Source organism: Schistocerca nitens, chromosome 1, assembly GCF_023898315.1.
Source record: "Schistocerca nitens isolate TAMUIC-IGC-003100 chromosome 1, iqSchNite1.1, whole genome shotgun sequence".
In the NCBI taxonomy this organism is placed as follows: Eukaryota; Metazoa; Arthropoda; class Insecta; order Orthoptera; family Acrididae; genus Schistocerca; species Schistocerca nitens.
Genome location: NC_064614.1, coordinates 631,081,892 through 631,109,067, shown reverse-complemented (window position 1 = coordinate 631,109,067; position 27,176 = coordinate 631,081,892). Strand labels below are relative to the sequence as shown.

The 27,176-nt window shown below is 44.8% G+C and overlaps 1 protein-coding gene across 4 annotated transcripts in view; it reads left to right on the top strand.

The window, feature by feature from the left end:
* Positions 1 to 27,176, top strand: part of LOC126257721 (uncharacterized) — a 152,936-nt gene that overhangs the window by 14,434 nt on the left and 111,326 nt on the right. For all 4 annotated transcript variants that reach the window (XR_007546469.1, XM_049955584.1, XM_049955586.1 and 1 more), the window contains exon 2: positions 18,297 to 18,352. Coding sequence is in view for 3 of the 4 variants with exons in the window: in XM_049955584.1 (XP_049811541.1) it covers positions 18,297 to 18,352 (56 nt within the window). In the remaining variant the exon portion in view is untranslated. The remainder of the gene's footprint in view (positions 1 to 18,296; positions 18,353 to 27,176) is intronic.

The following is a 27,176-nucleotide window of genomic DNA, read 5'->3' as shown; positions in this document are numbered from 1 at the left end:
ATAAAGTTACATCAAAGCATAAAAAAGGGAATTTTCTGTTAAACTGTACCAATACCATTATTTGAATATCTACTGTGTGAACATGTGTTGATAAGACCACGAAAAATGAAAGCCAGTGATACGAAATGTCAGGGGCTCAACAATAGAAAAAATATATTTTGAGGAAAACGGCATGTTCATCGACATTGGCGGAGATCGTATATACTTATTATGTGACTGTGAGCAGCCGTCGCAATGTGCATTTCTGGTTTTGTTATAGACTGTTTGATCTCAGTGAAAGGTTACTGGTGTTTAAAAGCTTCACGTAATCAGAAAAAATACACATACTGCTCATCTTTTCTGAGATGCATGAATTACAAAATCTGTACATTGTTCGTTATACCAACTTCAAATACTGGTCTGCCGCTAAGGATAGTCACTTCTATGTACTTCGCACGTGTTAACATATATGTATCACAAATCATAGTTCATTGCGTTCTATAATTTCAAAGTTCACCGCTGTCACGTTCACATACAAACTGTTCCCCAAGCTACAACACACAAAGTTACTGACTTTCTTACGCCACAAGAGAGCAGCGACCAGATATGCAAAATGCTGTTTTCTAGACAATGAGTTTCGAATTCATCCAAACTGGTTATTCGGTTTTAATCTAGGAAAATCATCTGTAGTTGCAGAGTGTAACCATACGTAATAAATTTTCTGCTTATCTTTTGTCCATGTTTATTTAACCGCTCCTGCACAATAGGCAGGTTAGAAAATGCGCCAATTACGAGGAAAAGCATTTACCGCGCTCATAAAACACTGCGGCCTATGTGCTCTTCACAGCGTGCAAATAGGTCCAAACGTTGTAAGATGTATTTCCAAATTTCTCCACGACCAATCTTGATTTAAATATTTGTTAAACTGAACGTACTTATATTGCACAAATGGATCGCCATAATAACAGAGCTGCACATTACAACGTGAGATAACAGTACGCTCAATTAGTAACTGAGAAAAGATACGTTCGAAATTACTGTCATCACCCAAGTATTGGTTATTGCATCACATTTTCGCTGAACTCCTTAGTTTGACAGGAAAAAATGCGTAGACATATTTCATATCAATTATACGAAAACGTTTAGGCACATGCTGTCTTGACTGATAATCGACCGAGATGTTACAGGGTTACCGTCAGTACGTGGACTCGTATTCTGGAGGAAAACCGTTCACATCCCCGTACGAGCAGTCAAATTTAGGGTTTGCTCGGTTTTCCTACATCGCTAAAGACAAACAGTCAGGATGGTTCCTATTATAAGCACACATCCGATTTTGTTTTCGTGGAGTCGGCTGTGTACGGAATATCCGCAGAACATTCAACTGTTATTTATTTCGTTCAATTAAAGACAATTTCCTTGCAGCTGCGTTTTTATTGTACATTATTTCATGAACATACAATCGATTTCAAGACAGCACCCGTAACTCATCCCTGAAGATGAGACAATATTGTCTTGAAATCAATTGAACATACATAAGATGAAGAGAAAAAAATAATGTAGCTACAGGGAAATTGATGTTCGTTGGAATACATGAGATTTGTTTTCCCATTCTTCCGAAAAAGAGTATAAGATTCTCCCGATATTGGCATTGGATCTTATACACGCAAAGTTTCTAAAGGCCGTGGTCGTCTTTGACCGAACATAATAAATTCCTCAGTTTTGCTGGTGGCCGAAAAACACTCGTGATGTGGTGTCTTTTGAGGATTCTTTCTATTCCTGAAGAAATGCCACCAAAATAGGGCAAGAACGACATTGCAGTGGGTGCTTGCATGGCGTATCTGTCTATCGGAATAGGCATTCTGTTGGTATACTGTTCTTAGGTGTTGTAACACACCAAGTAGACTGTCGCATTTGAGGCCACATGTGTGCTATGCACCAAAGAGCTTAATATATTACCGCAGTGTGTAGGGTCATAAGATCCCATGCCAATGTGGAGAATCTTATATTGGCTAGACATACCGAAAGGTGCAAGAACGCTGCGTCGAACACCATTGTCATACACGTTTTTGGCAACCTGATAAATCAGCGGTGGTGGACTCGGGGCATTGCATATTTTACGAAAAGACAGAAATTTTATCCATAGCATCATATCTCTGGGACTGTGTTGTTAAGGAGGCCATACACATCCGTATGGCAGACAATCTTTTCAACAGGGATGTAAGTTTTCAATTAAGCACGTCCTGGAATCCAGCACTGGCTGCCATTAAATCAAAATAGGGAAAAGAAGAACCTCTGATTCATCAGTCGACGAAACGTACTGCTGATATTAATTCTGCTTTTAACCGCAGGAGCGTCCGGCAGCACAGTCATTGCCTACAGCTCACTCGCGGAAGGACTTTCTGCGGCTTCCAGCAAGGGTCACTGGGAACACCACTTTCTTCCTATTGCGAACGTCTTCCGGCGCACGCGTATTGCTGCTCCTGGCCTCATAACATTCGACGCCGCCTCGCAATTATCAACGCTCGCGTCTTGCAGCAGTGACAGTAGCAACTACCAAAAAATAGTTCAAATGGCTCTTGACTTAACATCTGTGGTCATCAGTCCCTAGAACTTAGAACTACTTAAACCTACCTAATCGTCGGCCGGTGTGGCCGAGCGATTCTAGGCCCTTCAGTCTGGAACCGCGCGACCGCTACGGTCAAGGGTTCGAATCCTGCCTCGAGAATGGATGTGTGTGATGTCCATAGGTTAGTTAGGTTTAAGTTGTTCCTAGTTCTAGGGGACTGATGACCTCAGATGTTAAGTCCCATAGTGCTCAGAGCCATTTGAACTTAAGTAACCTAAGGACATCACACACATCCATGCCCGAGGCAGGATTCGAACCTGCGTCCGTAGCGGTCGCGCGGTTCCAGACTGCAGCGTCTAGAACTGCTCGGCCACAGCGGCCGGCAGCAGCTACCACCACTTGAAGATGCCAAGGAGTTGCATCGATGAAATATTGTGGGATTTACACATTACGATCAGGCGGCAAATCCGAGAAATGTATTTGCAAACATAAGTTATTTTGTCTAAAATAGTTTTGGGTATTGGGCCCCGTCATTGTAAACTACTAAGACAACTAAATTGGCGACGTTTCGAAAGACTTGCTGCGGTCATCTTCAGGGCGGTTCACTGCTGTATACTGGCGAATTTCTTCCTTTATGTATAGTCATTTTCGGTTATCTGATGTCTATTGACGTCACGTATCCGAGATGACATTGGACAGTTTGAAGAGGTTGTTACGGTGGGGGTGGCTGTACAGTTTGCTATTGGCTCTGCACCCTGATGGCTGATTGGAAGGATACTCTAGTCTTGATTGGTAGAAGGTAGCGTATCGGCTGTCTATCGCCGGTACCACTCTGATTAGTGATTGGTAAGCAATCTTTCTTTGGTGACTGGAAGGCAGTAGCAAATCAGCAGCTTGTGTCCCGGGGGTAATGTCTTCCTGTAGCAAGGCTTTAAGGCTGCACGGCGGTTCTCTCGCGGCCGCTATTTATATAAAGTTAGTTTTAGTGGTGGCATACTGCCAATACTGTACACAGTGAAGCAACTGAAATACGAAATAACTGATCTGGCACAGCGAGCAGAGGATTCGCTGGCAGAGACTATTGTAAGCCAAAGGCATTGTGAAGTGCATCAAAATCAACTTAAACTGAAATAAGTTCCTAATGCTCAACAAGTTCAGCCAAGTCTGTGTGCAATAAACAATGCGTCATTGAAAATTTCAGTCAGTAGTAGCTCTACTAACACTCACTGTTGAAATATTCTCTAAGCTGAAAACTGATACAATGGAAAAGACCAAGTCCGGAATAGATGCACATCGAAATATTCCTAACACCGAACAAAGCTGAAAACGTGCGGCACTCTGACCACTCAGCCTTACCAAAGACCTTAACCAAGTACCTACAAAAATAAAAAAGACCTTTAGAACATCTGTGCGTGCCTCTTTATCATTTCTTCTACGCGACAGACTGCCACGGTCAAGTGAGTACGTGGAAGTTACACTACTATTCTACTGGATGTGCTTTTTTATAATTTTAAATATTTGAGTCATATTTAAACAATTTGCCGATAAATATTACTTCATTGTACGTCAAACGTTTTAGGGTAATCAACTGAGTTATATTTTAAATTTCACACAAAATGGCGTGGAAAGAGATAGTCAAATACCCTACTTTATTCAGCAGACCGCTTCCTCTCTGCAGTACTCAAACACATATATTATAAAATTGACTTACAAATTTTGTTATGAAACAAGCATAAACATTTTGAAACAATAGTATACACCTTTCAAGCTGAAGCTAATCTGTCGAGTACTCTTTGTTTTGGCACTCAGTTAATGCTTATTAAATAATTTGTTTATAACAGTGGTCAGTCTGTTATGTGGGACAGTAAATATACTCATTTTATAGATTTCACGCCCTATCAGTGGTGTGTCGTACGCATTTGTAGCATGTCTGTAGCTTTTGTTACTGTTGTTGTAAACGATGTTGCACATAAAAGTTAATAAATTTCATAATATTTGTTGTTTAGTATTGTTAATAATATAATTCAACTCGTCTTTTTCTTACCATTTCAACGTTGTCATTAAATTTTCTTTAGTTTGCCTGGAAACAATTTTAGTATTTTTGTTAAACGTTTGAAGATTTAGTTTTAACACAGTCACAGCCTCGCCTCACTGCTTATCGTCCACAGCCATGCGGTGACATACTGGAGGTTACACTCACAGCTACCGGTCAGCTTCCGGTCAGCGGTCCGCTGCTCTTCACGCCACTTCCTCTCCTGCCTTCTGCAGAGACTTGCAGCTCTCCCCAGGGCTTGGGTGTCGTCAGACTGATACAGTGACCTCCACGGAAACTTCCCAGCTATATGACGCTCGTATAGAGTTCTTTCATTGCTTTACACATATAGGACACACCACTCGTAATGGTACACGCTTACGCATAGGTTTCGTTGATACTGGCACTGAACGTCGCTCTACAAGTTATTTGTTTTGACCTGATGATGGCAGCAACCCAAACGGCTTTATAGATGCAGACATATATCAGGTGATCAGACAGTTTTGCTTAGACCATATTCACAATGACTGCCGATTCATTCAGACAATTTATTTCCTTTATTAATAATGTGCCGTAAGTACTGCAATCAAGTACTTAAATGTTTCCTAACTACATCTGTGACACATCTGTTCACCCAAACGTTTGCCGGACAACTTTGCGGATAGCGTCTGCTGTTAATAACAGTTTCTGATCTAACTTGGCTTCAAACATGAATAGCGATAGATTTCGAGTTCACTGCAGAAGATTTCATATTAAACTATGAGATTTAATATCGCTTCTTTCTTCTCTGACACTGACTCGTTAATGTGAGAAATGCGTACTTGCACCGTGATTAGGAGTCTACGTTAAATTGGAGGCCACCTGCAAGAGGCAATTCAAAGTTCAGGCAAGGGCACGTAAACACCAGTAGCACGGTGCCTAGTAAAACAGTGCGATGTTTCAACCACCTCTCTGGCTGGCGACAGTTGTTCATTTTACCTTGCTATGAATTTCAATCTCTGATGGTGTAAAATTATTGTCACGCATTATGAAACGTCATTTTAGTGCTCTGTCACTTCACGACAACTGCAGCTAAATAAGTGTTAAACAAAATATCGCTGACAAGGCGCCCATTTTTTAACTCCTTAATTTAACTGGTTGCAAGACAATTGCCCACATTCGTTTTCATTTTTATAAAATTATTCCAATAAAATTACTGTACTATATTAATAAGGTATGTTGCCAGTATGCACCAATATGTTATACTCGTATACATGTCAGCACGCTTCAGAACGATCAGCACTGGTTTTAATATTTACGAAGACGTTAAATAAAAATCCATGTTGTTAAAAAGAGTGCAGGAAGTAGATAAAGTGTTTTGGAAATGAATGTACAAACACGTTATAATTGGTAGAAATCTTGTAAGCACGTGCGAGTTTGTAGACAATATTATACTGTGAGACTCTGCCTGCTGCCACAGGAGCTCTACGCTACAGTTAAAGAAATCGTGAGCTGCAGTCAGTGAGCCCTACTATTTACCCAAACCTACCTGCGTGTCGATATGAAGTTTACTTTTTACGATTTTGTGACGTATTACATGCACTACCAGTCTCTAGTTCTATGAGATACTATCTCCTTGACGATGTTCTGAACAATGAACAGCAGAAGGTGTATATTCCATCATTTTTTGGTTTTTATCCGGCAAGGCAATTCTTACGATACTTCTGGTGTGAAGACTACAACCGTCTTCAAAGTGATTCCGTGAAAGCTCCTGATGACCAAGTGTGCCTGTTTATTTGTTTGATATGCCAAAACCACGTGATCAGAGTTATACTGTGGCGTAGAATGCGTATGGGTCGCAGGTAACACAGTCGGTACAATACCGTCACTTGCAGAAAAAAACTGAAGTGTTAGAAATAAAAATGCTGCTAGTGCCGAAGAAGAAATCTTTCTTTGACAGTGAACACTTGAAATGAGAGGTTTTCATAGAGGGCACTAAAAAGCTCAAGGCTTATCTTAAGACATGGGGGCGGAGAACGGCAGCAGTACTCCAAATAGCCTTGTGGTGAACTACGAACACGGGAAACTATGGCGATACTCTATAGGTGGGATACGTAGTCTAGTTAAAACTGCGAAATAACAACGTGCTACAAGTCTAGTAAAATCTGTTTCTATTAATTTCTATCTATTAATATTTATGCTTATTCACTCAGCAGAAATCATCCTTTTGGAAAGTTATTTTCAACCAAAGTTAATTTACTGAACTTAGCAGAGGAAGTACACGTTACATAAATGTAGCCTAAAACGTTCTTAATGGCACACATCCAAAGACAACGTACTACGCCATATTTTTTCCCAGTTTTCCCCCATTGGATGGAAGGCCATCGCCTTTGCATATTTTTTGGGTTCACCTATGCCTTTTAAATAATGAAATGAGGTTGATTGACATTTATTGCCTGCCGGGGTGGCCAAGCGGTTCTAGGCGCTACAGTTTGGAACCGTGCGACCGCTACGTCGCAGGTTCGAATCCTGCCTCGGGCATGGATGTGTGTGATGTCCTTAGGTTAGTTAGGTTTAAGTAGTTCTAAGTTCTAGGGGACTGATGACCTCAGCAGTTAAGTCCCATAGTGCTCAGAGCCATTTGAACCATTTTTTGACATTTATTTTGACAAGTTTGTTACATTTCATTCACTTGTTAGCTGTACTTATATTTTACATTATATTACTACCGCTACTAATATCTGTGTAGCATAAATAAGAAAAGAGGTAGGGGAAGGTTGAATGAAATAAAACCAATGCCATACACTTCGAAATAACACCAGGATTCAAACTGAACCTAGAGATGTTCACAAAATTTGCTTGGTAAGATTGGCAAAGATGACTTTCATACACATGACAATCACTGAAATTAATGCGTTTAGCTGTATTACAGATTAATTTATACCAACCAAGCACGACTCACGACCCGTCCTCACAGCTTTAATTTCGTCAGTACCTCGTCTCCTACCTTCCAAACTTCACAGAAGCTCTCCTGCACACCTTGCAGCTGTAAGGATGGGTCGTGAGTCGAGCTTGGGTAGTCCAAATGGAAGTCAAGTGTATTTGAACTCCTTTTCGAGGTGCCTTCAGAGGTAATGGTATCTGCATTCCGCCCATATGAAAAGGTGACTAGTCATACAGGCATACAGTGGGTTCAGTTCACTACATACCCGGTTCTCAATGGAGTACGACAGATCCGCATAGGGCTAACCAAACATGTGCCGTCCTATTAATATATTGATGGCTGCCGTGCAGTTATAATTTATGATGGCCAGCCGAAGACATGCTCGGCATGTGGCAAAGAGGGACACCTCCGTTCCGGCTGTCTGCAACGCAGAATCACACAGCTACCGCCTGGGGACCTGCCGGCCACGACCGCTCCGACTACGCTACCACTGACGTTTGTCGAAGTTCTCCATAACGACCCCCGACCGCGATCACCACTGGCTCCTACTACTGCCACATCGATGTCTTTGGTAATAACTAGGCTATTGCGGACGGACCGACGCCCTTGCCTCCTCCTCCTCCCGACATGTGCAGTGGTGAGCAATCTCTAGGGCAGCGGATAGCCCTTGACTCCATGGTTGTGCTTACCGATGCATTTGTGCCTGATCATCCGGATCCCCAGGCGTCTTCGGACACTGAAGATCACGTGCGCAATCAACGACCGCCGAAGAGACGTCGGAAACGTCTGCAGGACGCAGTCTCAAGACGATGAGGATCACAACTGTCAAGATGTTCCCCTGATGGCCGATTCTGTGGTGAAAGCACCAGTCTGCACGCCGTCGGAGGGACAAACATCTTTGCCTGCACCAAGAGCTGTACCTATGGCCGTTGAACAGCATCTGAGCCAGCACCACTCTTCCACCGCCGACGTGACGCCGCCTTCGGGCTCCACAGGTACTTCTCTGGACGCACACCATCCACGTACCTTTGCGTGGTCTGACGATGTAGACGATGAAACATCCACCGTTGAGACAGCAGCGAATGCTGCTGCACCAACCCACGACTGCTTATCGACAGGGATGTGCAGCCTACTGCGACAACGTTCCTGTTCACTGCCGCTCTTCGTGCCTCCATGAGCGTCCCAGTAGTCCCAGTTCCACGACAGGCTTACAGGATTGTCTCCATCAATGTCACCATCATTGGCACCCCTGTCAAACTACAATTGCTCCGTGAAATGTTGAGGGCGTCGGACTTTGATGTTGCCCTTCTGCAGGAAGTTCGCCTGGCGACGTTTCCTAATATCTATGGCTATGTTTGCTACCTTACGCCGTGTGCTGACGGTGGCAGCGGGACAACTATTCTTTTAAAGGGAGGCATTGAGGTAGACGACGTTATTTTCAAACCATCGGCTAGGTGTCTTGCTGTGACTTTCCATGGTGTCCGATCATCAATGTTTACGCTCCCTCAGGCACGGCCAAGCGACGGGAACGGTCGGGACTCTATTCAGAACAGGTCGCTCCTTTGTTTGTAGGCCGCTACGACCATATTATTCTTGGCGGCGACTTGAATTGTGTGTTACCCCAGAAGGACCAACATCCCCATTTCACCACATGCCAGGAACTCAAGCTGCTCGTACATGAACTGAACCTCACTGATAGTTGGGACCGCGTGCATGGTGAGCGACCTGCGTATACGTACGTCACCAGCCATTGAGCAAGTCATCTTGACAGTGTCTACGTTTCCCAAGGAATCGTAACTGCCACGCTTGACGCTGACTTATAGCCTACCGCCTTCTCCGACCATATCGCCTACATTTGCACTGTTTGACTCCAGAGGCAGAAGGTGTGGCGCGGTCGAGGCCTTTGGAAACTGAATGTCGCCCATCTCAAGGATCCGGAATGCAGGCAGATCGTAGAAACGACGTGGAATAACTGCGTGAGACGCCTTCCAGATTATCCTTCAACACTTCGGTGGTGGATCGACTGCACCAAGCCTGCTTTACGTCGTTCGATGATGAATTACGGTCGCGACAAAGTGCTATGGCAACGACATACCATGGAATACTATTTCGCAATTCTCTGGGAACTCTCAAATCACGCCCCATCTATTCAACGACAAGTTGAAATTCAACGGATTAAGGCGCAGATAATTTCTCTTGTGCGTCACCTCCTTGAAGGCACAATAGTACGCGCAAGATGTCACGATTGTGTACTAGGAGAGCCCCCATCCCGGCATCATATTATCAGAGAAAAGCAGCGGTGTCGGAGAAAGCTCGTCAACGCCCTCGACAGATGGTCGTCGATTGACGTCCCAAAATGACATCGTAAAAACCTTTGTAGATCACTACAACCAGTTCTACGCAGCAGAGGGCCAGAACATGGTGGTAACGACGGATGTCCTCAGTTCCTTGACGGGTTCCTTTGACGAGGCTGCTGCGGAAATTCTCACAGCGACAATTACGGCTGATGACGTCACTGATGCTCTTCATAAGGGTGCCGCGAACAAAGCCCCAGGTCCCGACGGGTTTCCGCTGGAGTTTTACCGCACATTCCACGACATCATGGGCTCACGGTGGACTGCGATGCATGAAGAACTGATGAACCCTGACCTTCCCTTCCCACCCGAATTCGTAGAAGGCTTGCTTATCCCGGTCTCCAAGCCATCAGGAGGCCGCGGAGTTGGACATTATCGGCCGGCGACATTGTTAAATTGTGACTTCAAGATTTTTACCCGGATTCTTGCCGCTCACCTTTGGCGCGTTATTCCTCAAGTCATTTCTCTGGATCAAACGTACTTTGGTGGTGAAAGTAACATTCAGACGGCACTCGGCGAATACCGTGACGTCATAGTCCTGGCAACGATCTGCCACAGTCGCGGTGCCTTAGTGACAGTGGAGTTCGACTAAGCCTTTGGTAGAGTGAGTCATCACTTTCTAGAAAACGTACTCCGACAGGTGGCCTTTCCCCATAGGTTTATACACATCGTCTTGCGGCTCCTCCGAGGTGCCACGTCGCGAGTACTAGTCAATGGCCGTGTGGCGGGTCCTATTAATGTCATGCGGTCGGTCCGTCAAGGATGTCCGCTGTCGAGGCTGCTTTTCGCCATTGCCCTTGAGCCACTGTTACACGGTTTGAGGAGCCGGCTGACAGGGATAACAATGAGGGGGCATGCTTTCACCTGCCGCGGCTACGCGGATGACGTGGTGTTCTTGGTTCTGTCGGAGGATGAAGTGCGAGATGCACTGGCATGGTTCAACTAGTACGGGACTGCTACTGGCAGCCGTGTGAACCTGACGAAATCTAGTGCCGTGTCCGTCGGTAGACGTCTTCCAGCAGAGAGTGTGGTTCCATTGCCATTAGTGGCCAAGCTCAAATGTTTGGGGATCACCTTCACGCGTTATATACAGCGCACGATCTCATTTAACTATAAACGCCTGCTTCAAGCTATACGCACGAACGTTCGTGGCAGCCTACTGAGAGCATTGGACATGTTACAAAGGGTGGATTTTGTTAACACTCATCTAGTCTCGCGACTGCCCCATTTAGCAGAGATTTTACCGATGACAAAGGCAATGGCACACAGACTTCAGGCTGCGTTCGGATACTTTGTAAGCGCGGGTCTTATCCTCAAAGTCCGCTGACACTTCCTCCTCGAGATGGCGGCCTCGGCCTTGTCAGCGTCCAAGCGAGAGCAGCTGCCTTTTATGTAAGTACGATGGTTAAATCGTAGACCCGTCACCGAACTGCATTATCGGGAAGCCTGATTGACGAACTGGCCCCTCCCTCTCGAGTGGCACTCGTTGCAGTTGCCCATATTTCATACTCTCTCTCACACTTCAGGAACTTTAAAAAAAAATGGTTCAAATGGCTCTGAACACTATGGGACTTAACTTCTGAGGTCATTAGTCCCCTAGAACTTAGAACTACTTAAACGTAACTAACCTAAGGACATCACACACATCCATGCCCGAGGCAGGATTCGAACCTGCGACCGTAGCGGTCGCGCGGTTGCAGACTGTAGCGCCTAGAACCACTCGGCCACCCCGGCCGGCTCAGGAACTTATTCATCGAATACAATTATGTTCATGCCGACTACGGCACGTGATTTTTACCTCCTAATGATGAGAAATCATGGTCGGAATGTCGTGGAAAGCCGATATACTACGATCGTATGGCCCGTGGTTTGGCGTTCTGTGCACCATGTCCCCCTCGACACGAGCGCTTGTGCGACCTGGTATACGGTCGTTAACGGAAAATATGTGACACAACTTGGTCTACATGCCATAAAAGTGACAGATTCACCGCTGTGTCCTCGTTGCCACACGCTTGACACGGACGAACATCGACTGATGTGTGGATCTTCTGCAGAGGTCTGCCAGCTGATTCAGAAGATGCTTGCCTTTCTCTGCGTACGGCTCCCCATGCCATTACACCGAAATCTCTTCTGTTACCAGATGAGACATATTTCCCACGTACGATGACCAACGCTGTGACCTGGATAAAAGTCCTCTCTATCTCTTATTTGTTCCATGAAGGTGAGAAGAGTGTTCTTGATTTTTGGACGTTCCTGCAAGATCGCTTTACTTTTCTCGTGCATCATCCGCGGTGTCGTCAGTATTATGCCAACTTTTTGGGTATTGCCTTCTTTGATCCCCCCTGCAGCTGGGGTGTCCCAGGTATGAGAAGGTGATTTTAATGAGATTGTGTAATACTGGGACTCGGTCCAATGTACCGGCAAAATGTAATATTCTTCGTGAAGACGTGCCTGGAACATGTCTGCCTGCCTTGGCATTCAGTGTAAGTCTGCCCACAAGTTGGCGGTAGGCGGGTGCCACTTTGTTTGTTTTGCCAGCAGGGCGTTTTCTTTAATTTCTTTAATTCCCTTTATATTTTGCTTGTTATTGATGGTAATTACACATCATTATTTTTCGCCTGGAGGGCGTTATATGTGATCTCGACGAATATATAAACTAGATGGTAGAGCACTTGTCCGGAAAGGCAAAGGTCCCAAGTTCGAGTCTCGGTCCGGCACACAGTTGTAATCAGCCAGGAAATTTCTCAACTGAGGCTAATTGCGTTTGACGGGCCTCTTGAATTTGAGCGCGCAACCGCCTGATGGGCTGACTTCAATGCTAATTAATTCGCAAGCGGCGTAATGGGTCGAATTTTTTTCTTAGAAATTATTTCTCAGCACAAATACCCTGAAACACCCTTACTGGCTTTTGAGACAGCTTCTGATTACCCTGCATAGTGACCAGGGGAAATAAAAAATAAAGATGAATGTCAATGTCAATGTCGATAGCTACTTTCTTGACACGACCCCCGCACAGTCGCCGCACTGCCTTGCTGGCAGGACAGTCATAATCTGTATGAAAATTACAAGCACCTTCATTCTATTTCTTGGTGATTGAAGAAACAGGTTTGACATGTTCTTTATTCCTACACTACTTCCAATCTGACCTTTACATGTTATCTCCCAGCCAGGAAACAGGAAGAACTATTAAGACAAATGAAATATTTTTTAGTTTCAGTAGGTTCTTGAATCTTTTTTTATTTTTTCGATTGAGGTTCTGTGTTTGGTGCTGAATTACAGCATTACAAGTCTACTGTTGTTCAACCAAATTTCCCGGTATTCTTTAGTTCACAAAGCCTATTTCTTCTGACTAAGTTAACTAATGTTTTAACGCCATTTAAGAAAGCCTCTCCCCAGTTCTCTTCACTGGTTAATGTTGCCAATAGTTGATAACTGTAGGTCCATTTCACACTTATCTGCCTGATGAAAAGTTTTGGAAATATAAGATACGATATAGAAAGTATCTATTTCACTGAGCATAATATATTGACAGATTAGCAGTTATTATAGAATCAGTGATAAGGCATTCAGTTCGTTTTAATAATACGACACTGAGGTGACAAAAGTCATGGAATACCGCCTAATATAGTGTCGCCCTTCTTTTTCTAGGAGCACAGCAGTAGCTCGATGTGACATGGACTTCATATGTCGTTGGAATATCCCTGCAGAAATATTGAGCCATGCTGCCTCTATACCCGCCATAATTTGAAAGTATTGCCGGTGCAGGATTTTGTGCATAGACTGACCTCCAGATTATGTTCCATGTCCGGCGGTCTGGGTTGCCAATCATCCGCTCGAATTGTCCACAATGTTTTTCTAACCAATAGCGAACTACTGTGTCCCGCTGACATGGCGCAGTGTCATCCATAAAAATTTCTTCGTTATTTGGGAACACGCAGTCCATGTATGGCTGCAAATGGTCTCCAAGTAATTGAACATTACCATTTACAGTCAATGATCGGTTCAGTTGGGCCGGTGGACCCAATCAATTCCATGTAGACACAGCCCACACCATTATAGAGCCACCACCAGCTTGCGCAGTACCTTGTTGCCAACTTTGCTCCATGGCTTCGTGGGGTTTGCGCCATTGGTGCAGGATTTTGTGCATAGACTGACCTCTACCATCAGCTCTTACCAACTGAAATAGGGGCTCATCTTACCAGGCTACGGTTTTCCAGTCGTCTAGAGTCCGACCGATATGGTCACGAGCCCAGGAGAGGCGCTGCAGGAGATGTGCATTTAGCAAAGGCATTGGCGTCGGTCCTCTGCTGCCATAGCCCATTAACGCAAAATTTCACCCCACTGTCCTGACGGGTACGTTCGTCGTACTTACTACATTGAATTATGCCGTTATTTCACGTAGTGTTGCTTGTCTGTTAGCACTGACAACTCTATGCAAACGCCGCTGCTCTCGGTCGTTAAGTGAGGGCCGTCGGCCACTGTGTTCTCCGTGGTGAGAGGTAATGCCTGAAATCTGGTATTCTCGGCACATCCTTGACACTGTGATCTCGGCTTATTGTATTCCATAACGATTTGCAAAAAATAAATATACCATGCGTCTACCTCCATCTAACATTCCGCGTTCAAAGCGTGTTAATTTCAGTCGTGGGGCCATAATCACGTTGGAAACCTTTACACACGAATGAGTGCAAATGACAGCTCCGTCAATGCATTGTCCTTTTATACCTTGTGTACGAAGTACTACCGCCATATGTATGTGCATATTGCTATCCCATGACTTTTGTCATCTCAGTGTATGACTTTGAGTGATTCTCAGTGTTCTACACCAGGGAAGTTCTTTTATATGCGTTAACAACTTGTCTTCAGCTGTAACAGGCACCTCTAAAGCTGACTGAATGTGTAACTATAAAACTGTCTTGTTAGCTGATGACCAATCCTAACTGCTGTAGATTCAGGCCAGAAGCTGAATAATATAGCTAATCATGAGCTGTAAAATAACAACTTTTGGCTTCAGCTAGTAAAGTTGTGGAATGAGTGATACCCTATACATCCAGTTTCTTACACATGATGCTGTTCGTGATTTGCTTGTGACACGACTAACGAAACAGAAAACACCTGGCCTCAGGTGATGGTAAGCTCTCGTGGATACTGATGATCTTCTGCTTAGATACACTGAATCTTGTTCACTTAGACTAGTCATGTGTCATTCGTGGTGTTTATTCGCGAACCTTACACGGGCCTCTTTTGAAATATTGTAGTTGGGATTCTGAGGCAGTGTTTATAATCGCTTAGGAGATTTGTGGTTAGAAACTTTAGCTTGTTTAAAAGAAATAAACGCATTCATTCAGTGAAAACGAGATAGAGAATCGAAATTTCTGTTGCGAGAACGTAATTGGCGCTCACAGCACTGTGTTGGACACCTATTTAACAGGTTTCACAACAGTTGATACCTCTTCACGAGAAATTGCACGTTTTGAAATTCAAATTGGAAGTCCCCCTTTTAGGGAACTCCTTCGCTTCCATTTAGAAGTATTTTATGCTTTTAATTATTTTATGGGAGCGTAATTAGCTGCAATCAAAGAAATGGTAGATAACTGTCCATATAAAAGTACTTCAGATCAATATGATGTTTTTGTAGTAATTGTAAACCAATGAAGTGAACTGAAAAGTACGGAGACTGCTCCTATCAACAGGATGCGGGGTTGTTTACCTTATCAGACAATCGTGAATTTGATTTTACACCGTTTTCCAAATAATTCCTGTCACATGCCGGGATTATTCTACAAACAGGCTTTGATTTCTTTGCCCACTATTGAAATTCTATGTAGTGTGTTTTATGTTACTATTTTCACTGTTATTGCTATGGTGGAGATTCATATTTTTGGTAAATTTTACAGATTTGTTTTTGAGCAGTTCTGGATATCCCATGACATATTAAACGATTTTGTCTCTTTGACCAGACATCCAATAAAGTACAAATTAATAAAATAAAATTGATGAAGAAGAGAACTTAAGTTATATCTTCAACTTCTTCTCTTCTTCACTGTTGTGAAAGCAGAAAGTGGGAGTTACCTTAATTTCGCATATTGAGATTTAATCTTGTGTGTTGCTTAGAGTATCGGTATATAATACAGGAATTACAAGGATTATTAGAATATATTCATATCCAAATGAACTGTCGTTGCCAGGAGGGAAGGATACAGTCAATTTAAAACTATGCGGCAGTAATCAGATGGTTGTAGAATTTGAATAATTTGCTCTGCAATTCACTCTTCAGTGTATGGCGGAGGGCTCTTAGAACTACTTTCAGGCTATTTCTCTACTCTCAACTTTCGAAAGACATGTGGGAAAACAGAGCACCTAAATTTTTCCTTGTGACGTCTGACTTTCCTTACTCTGTTACGATGGTCATTTGTCCATGAGTAGGTGGGTTTCAACAAAATACGTATTTTGGTTTTCGGAGTAAAAAGCTGATGATTGTTATTTTGTGAAAAGATCTCGCGCATGGAAAACGCCTTTTGTTTGATGATTGTCACCCCAACTCGCTCATCATATCCGTGGCACTCTCTGCCCTATTTTGCGCTAAAACAAAACTATCTGCCCGTCTTTGAAGTCTTTCGATGCTTTCCGTCAGTCCTATTCGGTAAGGATCACATACGGCACACTAATACGCGAGGACGGACAAGCGTAGTATAGGCAGTCTCTTTGGTAGCTTTATAGCACATTCTGAATGTGCTACCAATCCAGCGCAGTCTCTGGTTCGCCTGCCCCACAAATGTTATATGTGATGATTCCATTTAAACTTTACGTAATTGTAATCCCTAGGTATTCAGTGGAACCCATGTGGTAGTTCTTCGTGTAACTCGTAACTGATACGTGAATTTTACCTCCGGCACCTGCATCGCGAGTATATTTTCTCTTTTAGGTATAGTATCTTAAATTAAAGAAAAATTTTGGTTTAAGTTTATATTAAATTAGCTCCACACACAAAAAAATGCACTTCCGGCATTAAGCTAGTTTGGAGTACATGTAGTGACATAACGGATTAATGTGTGAGCTGAAGTTGCAAGAAGCCTTACAACACGACCACGTAACAGTTCCAAACATATGCTACGCAGAAGAAGCAAGGGTTAGGAAAACTTATAGCTACCAGTGGAATTCCATTTACGCTTTGAACACGAAGTACTTACACTCGCGAAATTGAGCACACGGAAGTCATAATTACAAATCGGAATGCCCACGTGAGGATAAATTACGTTACTGAAAGATGCGTGGATATAATACGTTAACTAATTACTAGTGAGATTACTCCCAGTGGAGCAGGGAACCCAAAAGCAACGATATTAAGATCAAGCGTGTTCTAGAAAGAATCCTTGATTAAATCACATTCTAGTGGCACGGGAAAAAGGATCTGATAATTGACAGAAATCTTCAAAATAAAGAATGTTCAATAAAAATGACAGATGCTAAGGCTATTGTTCTCGGGCAACATATTGCTTAAATTTCCCCAAAAATAATTATAGCGAACTCGATAAAGGACACTAACATAATTATGTGTCTGAGCATGAAATGTGTTCAATTTCTTACATTACCAAACTGTCAATTATTCACTACGTCTTGAAACAACGCAGCTTACTTGTACGATTATCTGTGAATAAATACTCGGTTCTACGTGGCACATAGTAGTCGAATACACTTGACTGCTATGAATGTGAGTGAAAGATTTCTCGGTTCGCTTCATTTCCGCAAGATCCTTTTAGAAGGAATGTACATATGAAAGTGAAGTACTCTACAACGTCATACAACGTGTATGCAAAATCCTTGTTCCTAATGCAAGAGAAAATAAATGATTTGAAATTCCTGGAGATAAAGAATTAAGCTTCGATTGTGATGGTGCAAGATGCACTTTCCCACTATTTTGCCCTTGCTCGTAAATCAGATATGACATAACCTTTTCCGTCTCACAAGGTTCGTCTTCGTATTTTGATACGATAGACTTTTCACATCAAAATCGCTTTACGTTGACTGTGTTCTGGAATTCACTATTACGTCACAGGCATTGAGTATTAAACTGACTTCTAAAGATGCTCAATAAACAAGTTATTATTACTAGAAAAATGTAGGTATTTCGTCCTTTATAAGGAGGGTACCAGGGGCGCAATGAAATTGCTTAAATTATCTAAGTGGAGTTTATTATTTTACGAAATTGTGAAATCCTTTTGGAAGCAGCCAATAGGAGTGGTATTAATGTCAATAAAACACATACACACACAGACACACACACAGATACACACACACACACACACACACACACACACACACACACACACACACACACACACGCACACACGCAAACACACTATGAACAGTTTATTATAATTTATTGTTTTACTTCCTTGATATGCGTCTTTTCGTCAGCTTACAGTCTTTTTAATGTTCCAGAACTCGTTCGTGATGCGCTGTGGAACAGAATCTCACTAACGGATCTAATAACTGAGGTAAGCCGCCCATTTGATCCTTACTTTCGCACGTTTTACGTAGTGATAATATTTGAATGTCATCTGATGGAAAACATACTCAGTCTGTGGGACGGCGGGTTTAAAACTTTGGGTGGTTTACCGTCTTTTACGAGTGCCTGCCAACCATTTTTGTGGTCAGTCAGAAAGCGGTGGAGAACATACTGACCATAGTTTCCAGTCTGCACGTCCATTCTTGTCCAGTCCACTGAAAGAAATGTTTATATTCTCTATTTTCTTAGCGGGATCAGGACTATGATTATAAAAGAAGATTTGGAATTCTAATTGATACATATACTTTGTAAAGTTTCTCACGCATAACATGAAGCATTCATTATGTTCTACTGACAGTAAATCTTTCTATCCTAAAACTTGTTATAGCTCTATTATTTAATAGGTTTTATCATGTGCTGTAACCAAAATTTTCTGGCATTAAAGTACTTAATGTACTACAATTAAGGATTGTTTAGCTCCAATTTTAATTTTCATTGAATTACTCGAAAAATATTAGAGGTTGCTTAATGGGGTCACTTAGTATTTATTTTTAGTTTGAACTGAAGTATCATAAAAATTTTCACATTTCTAAGTCTAATATTTAGTGCCTTCAGTTTTTCTTAAAAACATGGATTCGGATTAAAATTTTTATTTTATCATGTTGAGACTTGCACCAGTTAATTTTGACATACATCTATCTGCACATTATAACCAATTTATGACTTTCTAGCTTTATTATTTGGCGCCACGTATTTTTTCCTTAAAACGATGTATTTAGAATAACTATTGATCTAATCACTCTAAGACTTGACATTTAAAACATTATTACATTAAAGTATATGTTGACAAAGTTTCAAAAGCAATTTTAACTTTTAATTGTATTCTTAATTATGGTGCAATACTTGTGCGGTACTCGCAGGCACGTTATGGAGACGTGGCACTACTAGTAGTGAACTGGGGTAAATCTCGGCACACTGGCTCGCCCTCGCCCCTGTATCTCACAAACGATACAGCCCTTGCTTCGCTGCAAGTCGGAGAAATACAAGCACGCCAGGTGCCCTCATTACATTATTCTGAACAATAAGACTATGGTTCTTTTAGAGTTCTTAAATCATTTGAATACAATAGGAATAATTGACATACATGAAAACAGGCAGTACCTCATTAACGTTGTTTGTTACATAGCTGCAATCCATTTCGAAAATGGAATCACGAAACTACCAAAACTTACTGTAATGTTATTTCTTCAAGGGCAACCAATTTCGGCCAAACGACCGTCTTCAGATCGCGGATTAACACTACATCAGACTGAGGAAAATATCTTGTCGTGAAACACATTAACCTGATGTAATTTAATTCGTAACTTGGACAGGCTCGCTTGAACGAAACACGTTGACGGTGAACGGATAGGTATTACAGCAGCTTTTGATGGTTTACGTCATGGCGGTCTTGTTCCTTATTATTTTTGCCTGTTTATAATGAAGTGAGATTATAATTATGGTTAGAATACTAACTGACCAAAATACGTAACACCAGCAAGGAAACATCACCAACTTGAGCTCATAGTTTAAGGAGAGGAGAGCACTCTTCCAAGATACCATTGCCAATAGCCGAAGCACAAAAATTTGGGTCATAATTCTGAAAGAGCGCAGTTATGACCTTTTAAATGTATAGCTTTTAAATACGCGCGGTCACTACCTGTTTGTCACCCTCTATGCCCCACTGCTGAAATTTAATGCTCGAGCTCGAAGTACTTTACAGTGGAGTGAGTAAGCGGTTTGTGAAATACTGTTTTGACCTTGGTAACACGCTTTCTTCATTGCTCAAAGTTCGTGGTTTCTAACCTGTAGCTGGTGCCAGAGATCTCTTTCCTCTGAACGTTTTTATATTACGATTTCCCAAATGCAGTGTACATGTGCATGTTGTCTTCTTTGATTTTCGTCATCTTTTTCCGCAATTGCAGATATACAAGTTTTACAAGTGAAAAACCGTCTTTCGCAACTGTAATGAAAGTTAAGTGTTAAGACCATTTTTGTGGACTGTTGCATGCATCTATAATCATCATTATGTGTAGCGACCTGTACAAAGTTAGTTGCTATCATTTTTCTTCGTATTCTTTTCAATGGCTCTCCTCTCGTACTGCAACTGTGGTTGTGTCTTTACCTATTCCAACCATGAAGATGACGAACGACGGTGCATACAACTTTCTACACTCTTCGTTGCACATTGCTTTCCACAAATAATTGAAACTTCACTAATCCAAAATATTGTTCTAATGTTATCGTTGTTATCTTTACAGTATATCACATAGAAAAAGTTTTGGAAAGAATTGTAAAGTTCATTCTTTTTACTCGTAATGGTAAAGACTGGCTCTGGTGGAGCTACATGAAATATATTCACAACTGCGTACGGACAACCATCAGATGTATAATGGAATGACGTCAGTGAAACTTTGTGCCAGATCTCACCTCAAACCCAGGTTTCGTGCTTATCGTGAGCGGTCGCCTTACCATCAGGCTGCATGAGCTCGCCCCACGGCCAGTCTCAAACTTCCATATGTCAATGATGCGTCTACAAACAGCACTCATACACCTATTATGTGTATTCTCGGACAGAACTGACATTTTAATCGAAAGTCGCTCGCCCGGTGTCGGCTGATAATATGATATTGCAATGCCTGTGTTGTCGACATGGATGCATCAATTTGGAAACTTTTCGAGAATTTTGGTAACAACGTATCCCATTTATATATTACATATTTATATTAAGATATAAAGACAGGTCGTTGTCTAACGTTGTTACCAACAATCTCGAAAAGTACTTGACTGATTTACTTCCCACGCCAGCCTTCCACTGTGGGGGCCCGGGGACGAATCCCCCGGGGTCCCGACACATCCATTGTAGTTTCATGATAAGACGTACCGGGAACAAACCCATCAACAGCTATTAGTTCGCGTACAGTGAGTCTTTTACAAATTGTGTCGGCCCTGAAATGGGCCTTTTTTGCACCTAGGACATTGTTTACTTACTGCAGGTGCTCGAATTGGCGACCCTCTGACGCGACACAAGCTTGTGTAACGTCAAATGGTGTTTTGCCGAACTCTTTCAAAGATTCCTGGCATCGCCCTTATGTGGCTGGCGGCATGCTGAACACGCTCCATTAATTCCTCTTCGTTTCTAGGTGGTTCGCGTCCGGGTGGGTGAACTAGAACCTTGAAGAATCCCCGCAGGAAGAAGTCCGTTGGCGTGAGGTCAGGTGATCGCGGGGGACATGTCCTACGAGTACTTCTGCCAATCACCCGGTCTTCGAAGAGTTCATTTAAATATCCGCGCACAGCACGACTGTTATGCTACAACCACATGCGTAGCCGTATGTCCAGGGGAACATCTTACAGCAGGCCGGGTACAGTTTCTTGCAAAAACTAAAGGTAATTTGGCCCGGTAAGTCGAGGAGATAGACGGACCTGCCCAATCAGATGGTTACCCACATTGCCTACCCAAATGAGCGAAAATCGTTCCTGGTGTCCGTGGACATACGTGACGTGTGGATCTTCCGTTGCCCAGTAATGAACGTTTCGAGTGTTGTAAAGGCCATCCCGATGGAAGGTGCACTCGTCGGTAAATAACACGTCGCAGAATACACCTGCAAAACCCTAGCCTGTATTCATAGTCCGCCACAGGATTTAGGTCTTGGACAGGGTGGAAACTAAATGGATACTGGCCGTCATCCCTCAAAACCTCCCAGACTAACCGATGAGTGACCCCCATGTCGTGTCCAACCTCTCGACTACTTTTCGTAGATGCTTCCTCGAAGCGCTGGAGAACAGTCTCTTCAAATGCAGCATCATGTTGTGTTCGAGGTCATCCACTGTAAACGTTTGCGGGTATGGGTGGCGTCTAGCTGGGTACCGTTCCTCATGCGCATTACCGTCGGCTAGTCCATAAACAAAAACCATATTTCGTTGTTCTTCAATCGAATACTGTGCCGCCACGCTTACTGTATGACTAAATCGCAGGTGACGTGTATGCCCTCCGAAGCGAGGCTTACGTGTGAATGCTTCTGACGTGAGTTGGAGACAAACGGCAAGACCAATTCGACACGTGTGCGTATCACGTTGGGCAGTGACGGGGCGAAGGATGATTGCATGTGTGAACCGACAACCATAGCTCTGCTGTCAACCGACGAACGGCAATCCAACGGCCAATCGGAGCGCGTAATGCCAAGTTTCCGTAGTTTAAAAATGGTCCGTTGTCGACCTACACAACATTAGTAATTTTGGTTAATACTGGCATCAGCTATCCAGGGTTAAAATTTCGTGACTCAATTTTTCTCCACACTATATATATTCAAATTCGGAAGAGAAGACGTCAGGGGAAAACCTTGGAGGATGGAGGCGGAATATATATAATGTTTGTGCCATACATATATAAATGGCATTTCCGTAAGAGTGTAAAAACTTAACAGGACATAGGGGATGTTTTTTATTTACATTAGTTAAGTGCAAATACCATTATTGACCGAATAAACGTACCATTTGTAATGTATTGTAGAAAAGGTGCTGAAACTGACGGCCATCAACCTCAATTCAAGCATGACATTGGCGAACAAGATTCAGACGCCCCTTGACAACTATCCCAGGTATGTTTCGATTCACGATACAGGCAGCTACAATTCTGGTAACTAATTCCATCTTCGTATCCACTGGAGTCTCATACACAAGTTGTATTAGATATCTGTTGTGGACTGGCAAGACAGCCAACCCACTAGAAGGAAGCCGAAAGGCACGCGTTTAAACTCACGCAGGCTGGCGTGAGGTCTGGAACAGGACAAGGAATTGAGACTAGCAAAAAACGTACGTATCTTCTGGAATACTTTAATCCATAATTGGTGAACATCGCTCTTGACGGTACATGTGTTACAGCATCAATAATAACTGGTAATGGCGCCTTGCTAGGTCGTAGCAAATGACGTAGCTGAAGGCTATGCTAACTATCGTCTCGGCAAAGGAGAGCGTAATTTGTCAGTGAACCATCGCTAGCAAAGTCGGCTGTACAACTTGGGCGAGTGCTAGGAAGTCTCTCTAGACCTGCCGTGTGGCGGCGCTCGGTCTGCAATCACTGATAGTGGCGACGCGCGGGTCCGACGTATACTAACGGACCGCGGCCGATTTAAAGGCTACCACCTAGCAAGTGTGGTGTCTGGCGGTGACACCACATTCCTCCCCCGCAAATCGGCGGACGGTTGTGGCAAAAGGCTTCCGCCCGCCGTGGGGAGGACCCCATGTTGACGTATGCCACGAGGTGGGGAGCCTAACAACAGGCGAGGCTGTGCCACCCGCACCCTGCCATTCGGACCGAGGGGAGCTAGGAAACGCCTGAAAACCAGCTCCAGGGTGCACGCCAACATGCGGTGTATGCGCCCTTAGAGAGACAGGAGGGGTCGAAGGGTCGACCTCCATCGGGCCGGGGCACCCTACGGGCGAAGACGACATATGGTCCGGAGCGGGCAAGAGTTCCATGGCGGAGGACAACTGGTCACGGGAAGCGATCGGCGGCGCGTGACCCAGGGAGGCGCCCGGCGGTTGCAGCGACGCGTCCACTGCGGGCGGCGCCGGCGGGAGAACAGGCGGCGGCGGCGGCGGCGGCGGCGGCGCGTCGCCATGGGGCAAAATGGAAGGCATCGTCGGTAACACCTGGGGCTGAGGCGAGCCAGTAGATGGGTCCCCAGGGCGCTGACCGGACGGCACCGTCGCTGAAAGCAGACGGGGAGCAGCAGATCCCGTGCGACGACAGAGGCGCAGCTGATTGAGATGCCGACGCACCTCACCAGAGGCCCCCAAAACCAGATACACAGCGCGGCCGAGGCAGCGAAGAATGCGCCCTGCGAGCCAACGCCGTGAACCTCGATAGGTGCGGTAGTAGACAACGTCGCCTGGGGCAAAAGCAGGTGTCTGCCGCTGCACAGGAACCTGATGCGGCGGATGTATCAAAGACATCAAGGTGCGATGAGGGCGACCGTGAAGCAACTAAGCCGGCGAGCGACCATCTCGAGGCTGAGAGCGATACGAGGACAAAAAGAGCAATAACGCGTCCTCCCGAGAATGCGACTCTTTCAACTTCAACATCTGTGACTTGAAAGTCCGGACCAATCGTTCAGCGGCACCGTTTGACTGTGGTGAAAACTGCGCGGACGTCAGATGTTGAATACCATTGGCCTTGCAGAATGACTGAAATTCTGCGGACATGAATTGTGGGCCATTGTCGGAAACAATAGTCTGTGGAAGACCTTCAATGCAAAAGATAGCAGATAACGCTTGGATGGTGGCAGAAGACGTCGTGGAAGATATCCGGACAACAAAAGGAAAATTACTGAATGAATCGACCAGAACCAACCATCGAGCATTCCAGAATGGACCAGCAAAATCGATGTGTAAGCGTTGCCAAGGGGAAGTGGCTTTTGGCCATGCAAAGAATTGCCGCGGTGGTGCTGATTGTTGTTCGGCACACACCATGCAAGAAGAGCACATTTGTGTAATCGCAGCATCGATTCCGAACCAAGTACAATGCTGACGAGCAAGTTGTTTCGTTCTCACTACACCCCAATGTCCTTGGTGGAGAAGCTGTAAGACAGAGGACTGTAACGAACGTGGGACCACGACCCTGGACTGATCATTATCAGAACGCAACAGCAAAACACCACGTCGTACAAAAAGTCTCTCCTTGTGAGCAAAAAATCGGCGAACCAACGGATCCCCGATCCGTAACTTTGACAAGGGCCATTGAGTAGCAACGAAACGCAGAACGGTAGCCAGGACAGGGTCGGCAGCTGTGGCTGTAGCTACACGACGAAAATCAATCGGAAACGATTCGACCACGTCATCGGTTTCCGAATCAATGAACATGCAAGCAAGTTCAGAAGAATCGAATGCTCTATCCTCAGCAACAGGCAAACGGGACAACACATCGGCGTTTCCGTGCTTAGCAGTGGACCGATACAAGAGATCGTAGCGGTACTGCGAGAGGAAAATAGACCAGCGAATGAATTTCTGCGCTGTACGCGGAGGTACAGGCTTGTTCGGATGAAAAAGCGATGTCAGTGGTTTGTGGTCTGTGATGATGGTAAAGTGACGACCATACAAGAAATCATGAAACTTAGTAACACCAAATACGAGAGCCAATGCTTCTTTCTCGATCTGTGAATAATGTCTTTGCGCAGACGAGAGCAATTTGGACGCAAAGGCAATAGGGCGATCGTGCGAACCATCTTTGTGCGCAAGCACAGCACCGATCCCGAAATCCGATGCATCCACCATCAACAAAAGGGGCTTCCGGGGATCGAATGGCGTAAGGCAAGTATTGGAAAGCAACGCCGATTTCAACTGGCGAAAGGCGCGTTCGCATTCCGTCGTCCAGACGAACGGAACACCCTTACGGCGTAAGCGATGAAGCGGAGCTGAAATGGAAGAGGCTTGTGGCACATACACTCCTGGAAATGGAAAAAAGAACACATTGACACCGGTGTGTCAGACCCACCATACTTGCTCCGGACACTGCGACAGGGCTGTACAAGCAATGATCACACGCACGGCACAGCGGACACACCAGGAACCGCGGTGTTGGCCGTCGAATGGCGCTAGCTGCGCAGCATTTGTGCACCGCCGCCGTCAGTGTCAGCCAGTTTGCCGTGGCATACGGAGCTCCATCGCAGTCTTTAACACTGGTAGCATGCCGCGACAGCGTGGACGTGAACCGTATGTGCAGTTGACGGACTTTGAGCGAGGGCGTATAGTGGGCAGCGGGAGGCCGGGTGGACGTACCGCCGAATTGCTCAACACGTGGGGCGTGAGGTCTCCACAGTACATCGATGTTGTCGCCAGTGGTCGGCGGAAGGTGCACGTGCCCGTCGACCTGGGACCGGACGGCAGCGACGCACGGATGCACGCCAAGACCGTAGGATCCTACGCAGTGCCGTAGGGGACCGCACCGCCACTTCCCAGCAAATTAGGGACGCTGTTGCTCCTGGGGTATCGGCGAGGACCATTCGCAACCGTCTCCATGAAGCTGGGCTACGGTCCCGCACACCGTTAGGCCGTCTTCCGCTCACGCCCCAACATCGTGCAGCCCGCCTCCAGTGGTGTCGCGACGGGCGTGAATGGAGGGACGAATGGAGACGTGTCGTCTTCAGCGATGAGAGTCGCTTCTGCCTTGGTGCCAATGATGGTCGTATGCGTGTTTGGCGCCGTGCAGGTGAGCGCCACAATCAGGACTGCATACGACCGAGGCACACAGGGCCAACACCCGGCATCATGGTGTGGGGAGCGATCTCCTACACTGGCCGTACACCACTGGTGATCGTCGAGGGGACACTGAATAGTGCACGGTACATCCAAACCGTCATCGAATCCATCGTTCTACCATTCCTAGACCGGCAAGGGAACTTGCTGTTCCAACAGGACAATGCACGTCCGCATGTATCCCGTGCCACCCAACGTGCTCTAGAAGGTGTAAGTCAACTACCCTGGCCAGCAAGATCTCCGGATCTGTCCCCCATTGAGCATGTTTGGGACTGGATGAAGCGTCGTCTCACACGGTCTGCACGTCCAGCACGAACGCTGGTCCAACTGAGGCGCCAGGTGGAAATGGCATGGCAAGCCGTTCCACAGGACTACATCCAGCATCTCTACGATCGTCTCCATGGGAGAATAGCAGCCTGCATTGCTGCGAAAGGTGGATATACACTGTACTAGTGCCGACATTGTGCATGCTCTGTTGCCTGTGTCTATGTGCCTGTGGTTCTGTCAGTGTGATCATG